The 14,286-nt window shown below is 45.6% G+C and overlaps 1 protein-coding gene across 1 annotated transcript in view; it reads right to left on the reverse strand.

The window, feature by feature from the left end:
• Positions 1-14,286, reverse strand: part of CRTAC1 (cartilage acidic protein 1) — an 822,281-nt gene that overhangs the window by 640,186 nt on the left and 167,809 nt on the right. Inside the window, exon 2 of the mRNA XM_088482771.1 lies at positions 9,277-9,476. Within this exon, the coding sequence (XP_088338897.1) occupies positions 9,277-9,476 (200 nt within the window). The remainder of the gene's footprint in view (positions 1-9,276; positions 9,477-14,286) is intronic.

A 14,286-nucleotide genomic window follows, 5' to 3' on the forward strand; every position in this document is an offset into this window, starting at 1 on the left:
AATGCTTTATACTCAGATTGCTGAGCAATATCCTCTGTCTAAAGATCCAGCCTTCAGCTCTCCAGACTGCCTTCTTTAATTGAACAAGTGGGTAGATAGGGGTGTGGCGTGAAATGTTGACATTTATTATGTCAGCACGAGAATGTCAACACGAACATGTAAACATTTAACATGCCGACATTCAAAATATTGACACTGTGAACAGCGACCGTCAGAATAACATTGTCGCTATTTTTAGTGAGAAGGATGCTCCGCCCAGTGCTCCACTTCCTGGTGTCTGCGGCCCCGCCCCCTCGGCATGACATCACGTGTTCGGAGGGTGGGGCCAGCACAGGGCATCACAGGGCCTTGCATTGGCACTGGACGTGAGTAACTAAATATTTTCTTTACAGCCTTGCAGAATTTGTGTGCGCTATGTAAATAACTGTTAATAAATGACTACTTATTATTTAGTGCTCCTCCTCAATTGTTCAACCAGATCTGACCACAAAAGGTACCTGAAGACAGAAATAAAATATTTTATGTATAGAAAATATAATTGGGTCCGAGCAAAGAGAATAAAAGGCAGCGGGAAGTAAAGAACATTGGGTAAAAGTCGTTATTCTTCCAGCGGTATAGTCATCTATGGTGGGAGAGGAATAATAGACCTGAATTGTGCGTATGTCAGAATACTGTGTAACACAAATGTATCTTATGCTTCATCAGACATAGCACCATGCATGATGTACTATATATAACAAGTAATGCAGAAAGTACAATCACTTGTCCATAAACATGTAATTTTACAGAGGAGATGGGGATTTTATTTGTATTTTTTGTACTTTTGTCAGTTTCCAGCTCCATAAGACATTGAGCAGTTAGAATGTATTTTAATAATGTGATTTCACATATCTGATCTATCAATGTCCTTTGGTTACTGGAGCCCGTAATCTATTTTTGCATTTAATTTCTCGTTTTTCGCTGTCTGACATTAAGAGAGTTAGCGAACAAAAGAAGTGAATTCAGTGTTTAAACCACACCTGGAGTTCGCAGTATCAATGTAAGATGGGGACAATAATATACAGTATAAAGCTGAAACAAGTAACAGCCAGCAGCTCACAAAATCACTGAAAACAATACAAGCTACTTAAGCAATTGCAGCCACCTGTATGTTTTACACTAGAGGTTCCCAAACGCGGCCCTCAAGGCTCCCCAACAGTTCAGGTTTTAGAGATATCCATGGTTGTGCACAGGTGGTTAAATCAAATTGACTGATGTACTAATTAATTCACCTGTGGTCAAGCATGGATATCCTTAAAACTTGGGGCCTGATTCAGACCCACTCGCGAGCGGCTATCCGCTCGCAAGTGGGTCGATGTTATGGACTGAGCATGCGCACGACGGAGGGAGCTCCGTCGTGCGCATGCGCCAGACGCGACGAGCGAAGGAAAGTCCTTTGCTCGTTGTGTCCGATCAAAGGGGGCGTGCTGTCAATGTTGATTGACAGCACGCCCCCTTTGGTGGGCGTGCCGGGGGCGTGCCTCCCTTATGGGGGCGTTCCCACGGGAACGCCTCCCGTCAGAAGCCGGCCCACTGACATCACTAGTGATGTCAGTGGGAGTGATTTTGGCTCTGATAGAGCCAAAATCACTCCGGAGCTTGCGGTTGAAAACCTCAACCGCAGGCTCCGGCTCGCAAATTCGATGGTCGCGATGGTCTCGACCATCGCGGCCATCACAATGCACGCTCGTATAGCCTGTGGGTGGTGACCCACAGCTATACGAGCGTCCAGGAGGACGCTCCATGAAAATGGAGCCCGGCCCTCATTCAGAGCGTGCGCTCTGCTCAGAGCGTACGGCTCTGAATGAGGGCCTTGGACTGTTAGGGTGGTTTGAGGACCGAGTTTGGGAATCCCTGTATTACACAAACTAGGGGCCCCATGTAACATGGAGACATAAGCCCTTTGAGCACTCCTTTCAATATTTATCGAACAATGGTAAACTAAGATTACCGCTCTTTGTCACTGTATCGCTTATTGCCATCTAATCTATAGATGGCTAGAGAGATATGGTCCCCATTGCCGGCAATGGGGATCCAGCAACAGCTTTTCCGGCTTCAGCGAAGACTTCCAGGCAGCGCCGGGTCCCCGACTGGTGAATGTGTCATGTGCGTATGCAGATTGGCCGTCATGTGTGCGCGTGACACAGCGGCCAGTTGCTGGCAGCGATAGTATCACTGCGATACTAAACTAAATCTGCCACTGATATTACTCATTGTTAAATGCGGCCCTAAGGGTTAAACATATTTACTGTACAGTGAAAAATCAGGGGACAATGGGCCTGATTCAGAGCCGGACGCAATTAGCGCTTGCTCGTCCAGAAAATAGGGGTGACTATTCAAATGAACCGTTCGCTCTTTGCGGTCTGTTCACGCCTCTATGTCTGAATGAGCGAACAAAACTTGCGGTCGTTTTTTGGAAAAATACGCCCCCTGGCCGCTCGCATCCTACGTCATGTCCGCTATTTATTAGATTAATCGAGTACATCAACCAGCGTATGACCTGCTCGCTATTCTTGTGGTTGGTTTTTGCTACCACAATCTTGCGAGCAGATCTGGCTATAAAATAACCCAGTGACGTGGTCAATGACGCTGCTGTATTAATTATGCACACCCTTAAAACGCCCGTTTTGACCTTTAAGCACGCCTGCGTTCGGATCTCCACTCCCCGTTTTCAAGCACCTTCCCCTGTTACCACCCACATACGCCTCATTCTGTCACTCAAAATAGCAGGCATTCGCTATTTAGCGAACAAACGAATTTCGGCCGCACTGACTGGTTCGCGCATGCGTATAACGATCCATACGCATGCGCAGTTGGGCAAACATCGCTCGGAGCAAACGAGCGGCCGCTTACGAGCGGCTCTGAATCAGGCCCAATGTCAGCACACGGATTAGCAGAAGTAACCCCTTGAAATAAAAAGGTCAGTTATGAAGACAGTACAGTACACTAATACAATACTGTTTTTTAATAAGCACATGCTTACTATAACCTCTGCAGAATCTTCACAGATTCCTGCGTTTTCGTATTGGCCAGTTGGGTCACCTACAATTTTTCATTACACTTTCGAAAAGGCGCCTGTTTATTGCACTCCGGTCCCAAACTACAGCTACAAACTCCAAATTCCACCAAACGTTTCACATTGTGCTGTTAATTATTTTGGAGAAGAGCCTTGTGCGAGTCAATGAAGGACTGTATACACAGACCTCTACATCCAACACAAAGGATGGCGTTTGCTTGGATGACCACAGGGACAACGGCAGTGGTGGATTACGGGCCATGTAACACAGACATCTCGATATGTTGCCCAAGCACGATAAATGTATGGACTATGTGGTGTACATGCCCGCAGCCAACTCTGCAGTACACTTACAGCACATGAGATCTAAGCCCCTGCCTCTTCGTTCCTAAGTGCATGTACACGATGCAACAGTACCTTGCAAAATGTAGCAGAATATGTTCGTGCTTTTCAAATAAATGTTAATAATAATAATAATACCTGCTGGGGTTATTGCTGATCACCCTGTAGGAAACGTTAGTGACAACGAACCATCAAATGCAAGAAGTAAGCTGGTCTGGTCTACTCTCTGATAAATGCCTGATCATATAACATGTAATATGGATCCGAGTAGCAGGTAATTTCATGACCTTGATGACCTTATCTTCTAGTCTTTTCGGTCATTTGGCAACAGGTATTTGTATGACAGCGATCAAGTGGCCTCACATCTGGACACTCAACGTCATGTATACCAAACCAATAGCAGAGTGTGTGGCTGGGTTTGTGTAAGGTGTATGTTGGACTAACTACAGCGTAGAGGCTTTGCGACAACTCCTGAGAGTTAACAGACGTTGACATTACAGGTCCTCCTAAAGTTTCAGTAGGTTCTAAATGTGATTGAATTTCTTTGGTTCAATGGCCACAAACATGTTTGTCAATTGAGCCAAATTCATATGTGTGGTTCACATTAAAAAAAAATATTTTTTACATATTTTTGAAGGCTTCTAAAACATTATGGGGCAGATTCAATTAGCCGCAGGGTTTTCCCCATGTCTAATTGCCGCGCCGGACCAATTCAATTGCCGGGGATTCCTCACGCGGGAGTCCCCGAGACCCCGCGCACGAGTCCCCGCAGTCGTACTCTACCTCGCAGCTCCCGGAGGTGCGAGGTAAAATCCACGTTAAAACAACCAAATCAGCCGCGTGGGGAAAAAACACATTGATTCCGCAGTTTACGCTGAATCAATGTGTTTACGCGCGTGAGTCCCAATTTTACGGTGTGGAAAAAAGGCTATTTAATTTAATAGCTTTTTCCCGCGCCGCAGGGATTATGGACGCCAATTAGTCGCGGGGACAACCCCGCGTCTAATTGAATCTGCCCCTATATGTTCAAAGTTCACTATTCACAATTTCCCCCCCAAAAAACCCATTAAAATAATGTATCAGTTTAGGCACAAATGTGTACAAGCCGTTTCACACAAGGTCGAACAGCATCAAGTTTGTGTGAATTTCTAAAATGTACTGTAGTTACTGTACATTTTTTGAATCTATCATTAATCTAAGAAACTGCAGTTGGGGTTTTTGTTCTGATTCATATAACGGTTTGAGAGATGATACGGGATTAACTTCAGCGTCTCTAGTTGTGATTCATAAAATTAGCCACATAGAACAGTTGATGTTGATCACTGTAATTCTTCTTAAAAGCCTGATTAAATTCTTGAATTCTTCCTATTGCAATCACAGATACACGGGATCAGCCATAACCTTACAGCCTCTGACAGGTGAAGTGAATAAACACTGATGAGCGCATTACAATGGCACCTGACAAGAGGTGGGATATATTAGGCAGCGAGTGAACACTCTTGAAGTTGATGTGTTGGAGGCAGAAAAAATGGCCAAACGTAAGGATCTGAGCGACTTTGTCAAGGACCAAACTGTGATGGCTAGGCGACTGGGCCAGAGCATCTCCAAAACGGCAGGTCTTGGGTGTTCCCGGTATGCAGTGGTTAGTACCTAGCAAAAGTGGTCCAAGGAAGGACAACCGGTGATCCGGTGACAGGGTCATGAGTACCCAAGGATCATTAATATGCATGTCAGAACTAGACCATGGAGCAATGGAAGAAGGTGGCCTGGTCTGATGATTCACATGTTCTTGTACATCATGTGGATGGCCAGGTGTGGGTGCATTGCTTACTTGGGGAATAGATGGCACCAGGATGCACTATGGGAAGAAGGCAAGTCGGAGGGGGCAGTGGGATGCTCTGGGCAATGTTCTGTTGGGAAACCTTGGGTTCTGGCATTTATGTGGATGTTACTTTGACATGTACCACCTACCTAAACATTGTTGCAGACCAAGTACACGCTTTCATAGCAACAGTATTCACCGATAGCACTGGCCTCTTCCAGCAGGATAATGCTCCCTGTCACACTACAAACAAATGTTCAGAAATGGTTTGAGGCAGTGACGTGCGGTGAGGTCAATGGTTGGGGAGGCACACATGGAGATGGGTCTGAGGGCTAAGAGCCTATCTCACCCCCTACTTACTGTAACTCTCCCCTCACTACACTAAGCTTCAGTGTCCATTGATTCTCCTACCGGCATCACTGTGTCTTCTCTTGCTGCTGCTGACTGAGCTCCGATCTCTAAACACTGCAGTGCACTTCCTGGTCACATTACACATACAAGGTGTCCATCAGTGCTCAAGGCACGCCCCCTCATACTCAGAGGCATGCCTCTATTAGCTCTTTTTCTGTGCAGCTTACTGCCAGTGGTGTGGCCCAGCTGACTATACAGAATGCTGCCTCATCTCTCATCTCTCTGCAGTCCCAGGGAGCTTCACAAAGCTTGGGAGTGTTAACTATAAAAATTAAATAAGTTGTTTATAAGTTATAAATATCTTCTTTGTATTATTCTAATAATTTTTATATCAAATCTCAGGAGTATGAGAAGGGAGGTTCTGCCTCCCCTGCCTACCCTGACTACACGTCACTGGTTTGAGGAACATGAGAAAGAGTTCAAGGTATTGTCTTGGCCTCCAAATTCTCAATCCGATCGAGCATCTGTGGGGTTTTGTGGAAAAAGAAGTCCGCACCATGGAGGTCCCACCTCGTAACTTAGAGGATCTACAGCCTCTGCTGCTTGGTGCCAGATACCATAGAAGTCCATGCCTCAATGGGGCATAGCTGTTTTGGCAACATGAGGGGACCTACACAATATTAGGCAGGTAGTGTTAATGTAATGGCTGACCTGTGTGTATTCATGGGCCTGGTACAGTATGCAGGCGTTTGGGAAGAGGATGATGCTTAAGAAAAGGAGCTTTAACTCTTAAATTACTAATATTTGTTAAATTAGCACCAATAAGTAAAATTTCCTAACACTAAATATTATACATTATACTTTATGCAGGACTGTTACACCATTGTATACATTTGTATGTCTGAAATAGAAGAAATACACTTAATTTTATACGTGTTGAATCTAAAAGGTTTGCAATTTTCTATAGTACCGTACATAATATTCTACCTTCACATAATGTCCTCCATACTGTGTTCATCAGAGATTGCTGTCACTTGTGTAATCAACACTACATGACAAATTATTAATAACCCACGCTCATGATTTTACTGCAGCAAAGTTAATTATGGCTGCAAGGGGGACAAATGTGGAATGAAGATTACATTCCAGAACAAAACATGATTATAAATAAGTATGGTTTAATTAATCTAGCACCGAGTGTGAAATCACTTGTTGTCATAACACCTTTAATGAAAGCAACATAAAATGTTCTGGATGCGCGTTAACATGGCCGATTAGCTCAGAATATAGAGTTAAAATATTACACATATCAGTAACAATATATCTCAGAATCTAAAGTTAAAATAGGACAGCAACAATAAAAGTAGAGACAAACACAAACAATGAACAAACTCTTCTTTGGAAACTTTACACTAAAAAGAAAACAATTGTTACCAATTAGTCATTCTGATCTCTGTACTGTGTGTCTGTGTAAAGGTGATTAACTTAACCTATTAAGCCGCTTGCCAATGGTTCACCAATTTTTCTAACAAACTATAATGATGGCCACTAGTGCAGCTCTATATGTTTATTATGTCAGGCCACGGAATGCCCAAGATTATTGGGAGATCTCCAAGGTGTCCAGTAGAGTAGGCAAAGCTCCAGGAGATACTCTCACCTGCTGCAAAGTGGGCTGGGCTGCTGCTGTGGTGATGCGTATTGCATCATCATATGACTTGCCACACCCAAATGATGATGCAAATGGCATCATGAAGATGGCGTGACACCATTCACAATAATGTGTACTAGTGATGTATGACTTTCAGTAACATCAACATTTCTGTAGTACTATAGCCTGCAACAAAGGGGGAGGTGTATCAAACCTTCTACAGAGTACAAGTGGAGGTGTGGCGCATAGCAACATAGAATTTGGTGGCAGATAACAACCTCATGGCCCATCTAGTCTGCCCAATTTTTAACCTTTTGGTAACCTCAACCCTATTTGATCCCTAGTTCTATGTAAGGATATCCTCCCAAGCAGTGGCGTATCTATAATGGGTGCAGTGTATGCGGGGCCCGCACCGCACACCCTGCACCCATATTAGTTTAAACTGACCTGTCCGTGGTCCCGCGTCGGGTGTTAGCGCTGCTCAGAACACCGGAAGATGGCCGCAGCGGCCATGTTTCCGGCGTTCTGCGCATGCGCAGTAGACTCCGGGCACTCTCTAGTGCCCAGAGTCTACTAATAATCTGGTGGCTGGTCAGCCGCGTCAGTCGGCTGCCAGCCATTTGGGAGAGAGGAGGGGGCCCTGCACGGGAGTGCACACGGGCCCCCTCCTCTCTTAAGATGCCCCTGCTCCCAAGCATGTTTAAATCGCTCTACTGCCTTTGCCACCTCTGAAGGGAGGCTATTCCACTTATCTACTACCGTTTCTGTGAAGTCATTTTTCCTCAGATTTCATCTGAATGGTAGCAACCAATCAGATTTTAGCTATCATTTATTTTGTATGTTCTATAAAATGAAAGCTAGGATCTGATTGGTTGCTAATGGGGGACACCCACACTTGTTCTCTTTAGAAGGCAGGATAAAATTTCACACATAGGGGCCAATTCATCATCGAAAAATGGCTCGGTAACCATGCAGAAATGCTAGTTTCCGCATATTTTAGTTACCGGGCCATTCATCATCTGAGGTCCCAAAGGGACCACCTGATATTCAGCAAACTCCGAATACTGGAAGTGTTTGTAGTTTATGAAAACAAGTGCCATCTTCAGATATTCTCGGATCCCTGCTCCTTCCTATGGGAAGGAGTTCCATGGATGCGAAGAGGGATCCGAGCGGATCCTTCCGCTGCCTTCTCACTACCTCCTTGGAGGCTTTGTGCATGCGTGACCTCGGGTCACGCATACGTAGCCGTGCCAACGGGGAGGAGGTAAGCAGAGCTGTAGCTAGACTTTTTGGTGCCCTGTGCCAGAAAGAGCATTGGTGCCCCCCTCATTTTTCAAAGGGACATAATGCACCCAAAAAAGGGGAATGGCCTCATGGGGAAGGGCCAGGGAAGAGATAGGAGAGACCAGGAGATGCTGGGGATGAAATAAGAGGAAGCTACAAGTGAGAATGATAATAAACAGAAATTTGACATGCCCAAACAGCGCCCCCTGACCTGTGGTGCCCTGTGCCATGGCACCGGCCGCGTTACCCTAGTTACGGCAGTGGAGGTAAGTATCAAAGCGACTTCTGCAGCTGCGCTACTAACCGCAGGCTTCAGCTGCTTTTCGGAGCAGCTGTCCCTGCATCGGAACAATGATGATTTGCTCCGGTGTAAAGTTTCCCTCGCAGCAGGATCGATACTTAATCGTCAGGGACCGTACTCCGATGATGAATAGGCCCCATAGTGTGATACAATTCATAGAAACTGTTTCTAACAAATAAATGAAAATGGGGATCCATGATAAGTAGAATGTTGGGATTGCGATCTGTAAAGCTTTCAGTGTCAGGAAATAAAAATGTCACAGAACTGTTTTTTTTTAAAAACAAAATATACAAATCACAAGCTTCACAGAAGACGGCTCCATGCATTTATGCCATCGCCATTAAGAGTATATATATATGTATATATATATATATATATATATATATATATATGTATGTATACTGTACATGTCTTTCCAAGATAATAAGAGTAGATCTACAGTATTTGTAAAGTGTATTAAATAAACAACTTACCCAGCAACAACAATTTCGAAGGCTCCGTCGTTGTCTACATCAGTGACCGCCATCCCGTAGTTGAGTTGCGTTGGGTTACTTTCATAATCCGGTGGTAGAACAGTGTTGGTGACAGCGGTGAACATGGGCTCCGAGCGCTGGGCTCCCCCGCAGTAGAGAACAATGGAGAGCAACAAGACAAGAAGCGTCATCTTTGGCATCTGAAATGAAAATGAGTAATACATTCAAAGACTATTATCCACGCTATTAGCATCTCACGCATTGCATGCCTAACACTGTAACAGAAAGACCAGGAAAATGAATATAGAGAAATATTATACGGCAAATTCATAGTTTCAGCCGGAACAGGTCTAGAAGGTACCGTATGTGAATATACAGACATAAGATATTTTATTATTACACAGAAATAATCCACATAGGGCAAATATGCAGTTATCGTCCATCACAGTTGTCACTTATCGTTCTTAACCTTTAAGTCTCTATTATTTTTTTTTGCTTTATTAAAATAGGGTAAAGAAAATTTCCCTTTGTTGATTTTACTGTATAGAAGTGAAATATATCCACTATACAATGTGTAATCATTTGCTGGTCGCACTTTCTAGCGCCGAAAGGGGGGGTACTAATTACCCACCCGCGGCTTGATGGATGCATGCAAAGACTGAAAACACTTGCGTACGGCATCAACACCTCGTGCACCTCTAAATCAGGCCCAGAGTGCTAAAGCTGCACATAGGGGTCAATCCTATTAGCACTAATGTGCTCCCGAGAGCTCTCCAATCCAATTAAAATTGCCTATTCGAGGTACTCGTGCGAATTGACTGCCAATTGAGGTGTGAGAGAAGTGCATAAAAAAGTGGGGAGACCATCCTGTACCCCTCAAAATTGATCATTTCCTAAGCAGGACCGTATAGACGGCTGTTTGTGGGCATTAGGAAGTTACTGTAGCCTTTTAAATGGTGTCAAATGGTTGATTTGTGCTTTTTTTTTTTAAATGCAAAAAAATTATAAAAAGTAAACTTTTTTCGTTTAATCTCAAACGAATGAAATAAAAAAAAGTAGGAAAAAAGGTGATTTGGGGGTACAGTACTTTGAGGGCACCTTGAAAAGTTGTAAAAAATTATGAAAAAAGAAAAATTATTTTTCAATTACAAAATTAAACTAAATTAACAAAAAAGTTGATTTTGGGGTAATCTGAGGACATTTTTTTTACCCCCAAAAATGACATGTAATTATTGGACTAATTAAGCTAATTAGAAACTTCCAATTGCCTAATTAGTCATTAGGGGGTGTCCAAGGGGTTCAGCACAGTGTACCGACATTTTAACCCTTAAATAGAGATTTTCCTTTCCATCTCTCACCCTCAGGGAGGTGTGAATGGTAAAATGGTAATTCAGTCTCACTGGTTCAGTGCGAGTTGCTAATTGGATTGCAAAATGAATTCGCTATGCGTATTCAAAGAGAAAATAGCAACTTGCACCTCGCAATTCGCACCTAATAAGTTTGACCCCTTAATATGAGTATTTATTAAAATATAGACCAATGGATCATTATTATTTATTAACAGTTGATTATATAGCGCACACATATTCTACAGCGCATTCACATCAGTCCCAGCCCCAGTGGAGCTTACAATCTATATTCCCTACCACGTGGGCACACATACATAATAGGGTAAATTGGTTTTTTTGTTGGGAGCCAAATAACCTACCTGTATGTTTTTGGGATGTGAGAAGAAACGGTAGAACCCGGATGGACCCTACGTAAACATGAGGAAAACATACAGACTCCACAAACTGATCACTTCCTCCAACTCCCACCTCCAAGATTTTGCCCGTGCTGCTCCCCACCTCTGGAACTCTCTCCCTCACCCCATTAGACTGTCCACTGCTCTACAATCCTTCAAACGGGTTCTCAAGACCCACTACTTCATCATAGCATTCCAGATCTCATCCTAAATCGCTGCTACATGCTCCTTCCTCCCTGTCTACTTCATCTGTGTCACACATTTCTGTCTGCCCCTCCCCTTTAGAATGTAAGCTCTTACGAGCAGGGCCCTCTACCCTCTTGTGCTTCTCTTTACTTAACTTTCATTTACTCCTTACTCCCCACTAGGGCACTTGACACTTAGGGGTCAATCCTATTAAGTGCGAAGGGTGCAAGTTGCCATTTCAACGATATTAAAATGCCGGCAACGGTCCAGCACCTTGCACCCTTTGCGGTCCGTTCCGAGCAAAAATTCTCTGAGTATTGCTCGGAGCTCTATGGGGCTGCGAACAAAATTCAGCGAATCCAGGCTGCCGTAAAATGCGGCCACTGCCGCAATGACTCGCACTCGTGAGATCATCGCAGCTAATAGGATTGATCCCTTGGTTGCTTACGTCCTGTTGCTTATTTGAGTGTTATGATCGCTAATGTAGCAATGTATATAAACCTTGTCCTGCATTGTATTGTACTGTACTGTTAGTCACTGGTTCTTGTTCACTTATTTGTTTATGTACTGTGTAAGGATAAAGATAATAATAATAATAATAATAATAATAATAATAATAACAACAACAAATATTTGGTCAGGAATTGAACTCATGACATCAGGGCTGTGAGGCAGTAATTCTAACCACTACGCCAACATTGCTTCTCAATAACGGTTTCTAATATAATATCCAGAGGCATAACTAGGTATTTGAAGGGAATGGGTATGAAGTCTCGACACGGGCAGCCCGAGGGGAGCAGATCCTGACAGGGCAGGTAAGTACTCTATCCTTACCCCTCTCCCCCCTAACCCTAACCCTTCCTTAGTGGTGCCTAACCATAACCTCCCCCCCTAGTGCCTAACCCTAATTTACCCCCGGAGGTGTCTAACCCTAAACCCCAGTACTGCACTCTAAACCTAACCCTCTGGGGGGGGGGCTTAACTCTAGCCTCCCCCTGGGGGTGCCTAACCCTCCCCCCTAGATGTGCCAACCCTAACCTTCCCCCCAAAAAAATCTAACCCTAACCCCGCTACATTGCCTAAAGTTAAAACGGTAACGCTAATAGCGCCCCAGACTAACCTTGTTCGGTCCAGCGTTCTTCTGCATTCTGGCATCGGGATTAAGGGGGTCATTCAGACCCGCTCGTGAGCGGCAGTACGCTCGCAAGCGGGTCGATGTTCCCCCACTGCGCATGCGCATGACGGAGGGAGCTCCGTCGTGCGCATGCGCGAGACCCGGCGAGCGACGGGCTCTCCATCGCTCCGGGTCTCGCACCAAAGGGGGTGTGCTGTCGATGTTGATTGACAGCATGCCCCCTTTGGTGGGTGTGCCAGGGTCGTGCCTGCCAGACGGAGGCGTTCCCATGGGAACGCCTACCGTCTGGGTCCGGCCCCACTGACATCACTCCAGGGCTTGCGGCAGCGAGACCCTACCGCAGGGTCTCCGTCGCAACCCCGATGGTAACCCACAGCTATGCGAGCGTCCATGAGGACGCTCCAAAAAAAGGTAGGAGGGCCCTGATTCAGAGCGAGCGCTCTGGTCAGAGCGTTCAGCTCTGAATCAGGCCCTAAGATAGGTGTCGGTATTTTGATGCCTATCTTAAGTCCCTTGTCGGGATGCAGATGACCGGCGGCCTCATAACTACATCCCATTTGAAGGCCTCTAGCAAAAGTTTGTATCAGTATGTACCACCCAATGGTGAAAAAGTATATAACACATGTAACTTTGACAAGGAAGATGACTCCCCCTCAGCTCTGGGCCCTATAGCAGCTGATCCCCTTGCACCTATGGTAGTTATGCCAATGATTATATCCTTATTAACACAGCATCCCAGGTATCCAATTAGCCTCAATATACTTTCAGGGGCGAAAAATGGGGATTTTTCGGAGATAATCCTCGTTTTTCGCCAATTATTTCATCACCCTATCCTATTTGCTTTTTCGGGCGGAAAATAGGACAGTTCGTCCAAAAACACATAGGATAAGTTCACGGATTCTATGTGTTTTCGCCATTGCGTTGGCAAAATCATGGCACTTTCAGGGATTATTTTTTGGGACACATCAGGTCTCCATTTCCCAAAACGGAGGCGTTTCATCGCCATTGGGAGGGGAGGGAAGAGGCCAGGACCTCCGTCGGCTGACAGATTTCCTGGCCTTTTTTTATCATCTTCAGCTGTCGGCTTGCATGACCCCGTGGGTCACTTAGCCGGCCGAAGTTCCCGCAGATTATCCAATGTTGCTATGTACAACACAGCTCCAATAAGTAATGTATGCAAGAAGCGTGATGGCTCCTGCTGCATTACCATAATTGCAAGGACGAATGCAGCTTTGCAATTCTGTGCTAAGCTAAATCAGGCCCTCAGACACTCACCCAGTGCCAATGGCGGGCTGGGCCGGGGGGCAGGGTGCCATGTGCCCCCCGGGCCACAGCGTCATGCGGGCCACGGTGCAGACTGTGTCTCTGTGACACATACCGCACCGCGCGTGTAGCGCTGACCGGACGGAGTTCGGTCAGCGCTACACAAGTGACAAACACACAGCCGCCGGCTCCGGCAGCTGTGTGTTTGTTGTAAGCAGCAGCCAATGAGAGTCTGTCAGGCTCTCATTAGCTGCTGCTGCGCCCACTGCAGGAGCCGCTCCATCTTCCGGCTCCCGCAGTGGGCAATGGGAGAGACGTCATAACGTCATATGACGTCTCTCCCATAATGCCCGGGAAGGACAGACGGAGGAGCGGATGGCGACGGCGGGAGCGGGGATTCAGGTAAGTGTTTTTTTGGGGGTTTTTTTTATACTACGTGTGTCTACTGGGGGGGAGGCTGGCACTAGGGGGGAACCACTACTGGAGGCACTGCAAGGGGGGAACCACTACTGGAGGCACTGCAAGGGGGGGACTACTACTAATGGGGGAAATACAAGGGGGGAACCACTACTGGAGGCACTGCAAGGGGGGAACCACTACTGGAGGCACTGCAAGGGGGGGACTACTACTAATGGGGGAAATACAAGGGGGGGACTACTACTAATGGGGGCAATACAAGGGG

The sequence above is a fragment of the Taudactylus pleione genome, unplaced genomic scaffold (assembly GCF_031769625.1).
Source record: "Taudactylus pleione unplaced genomic scaffold, aTauple2 ptg000292l, whole genome shotgun sequence".
NCBI classification, from domain to species: Eukaryota; Metazoa; Chordata; class Amphibia; order Anura; family Myobatrachidae; genus Taudactylus; species Taudactylus pleione.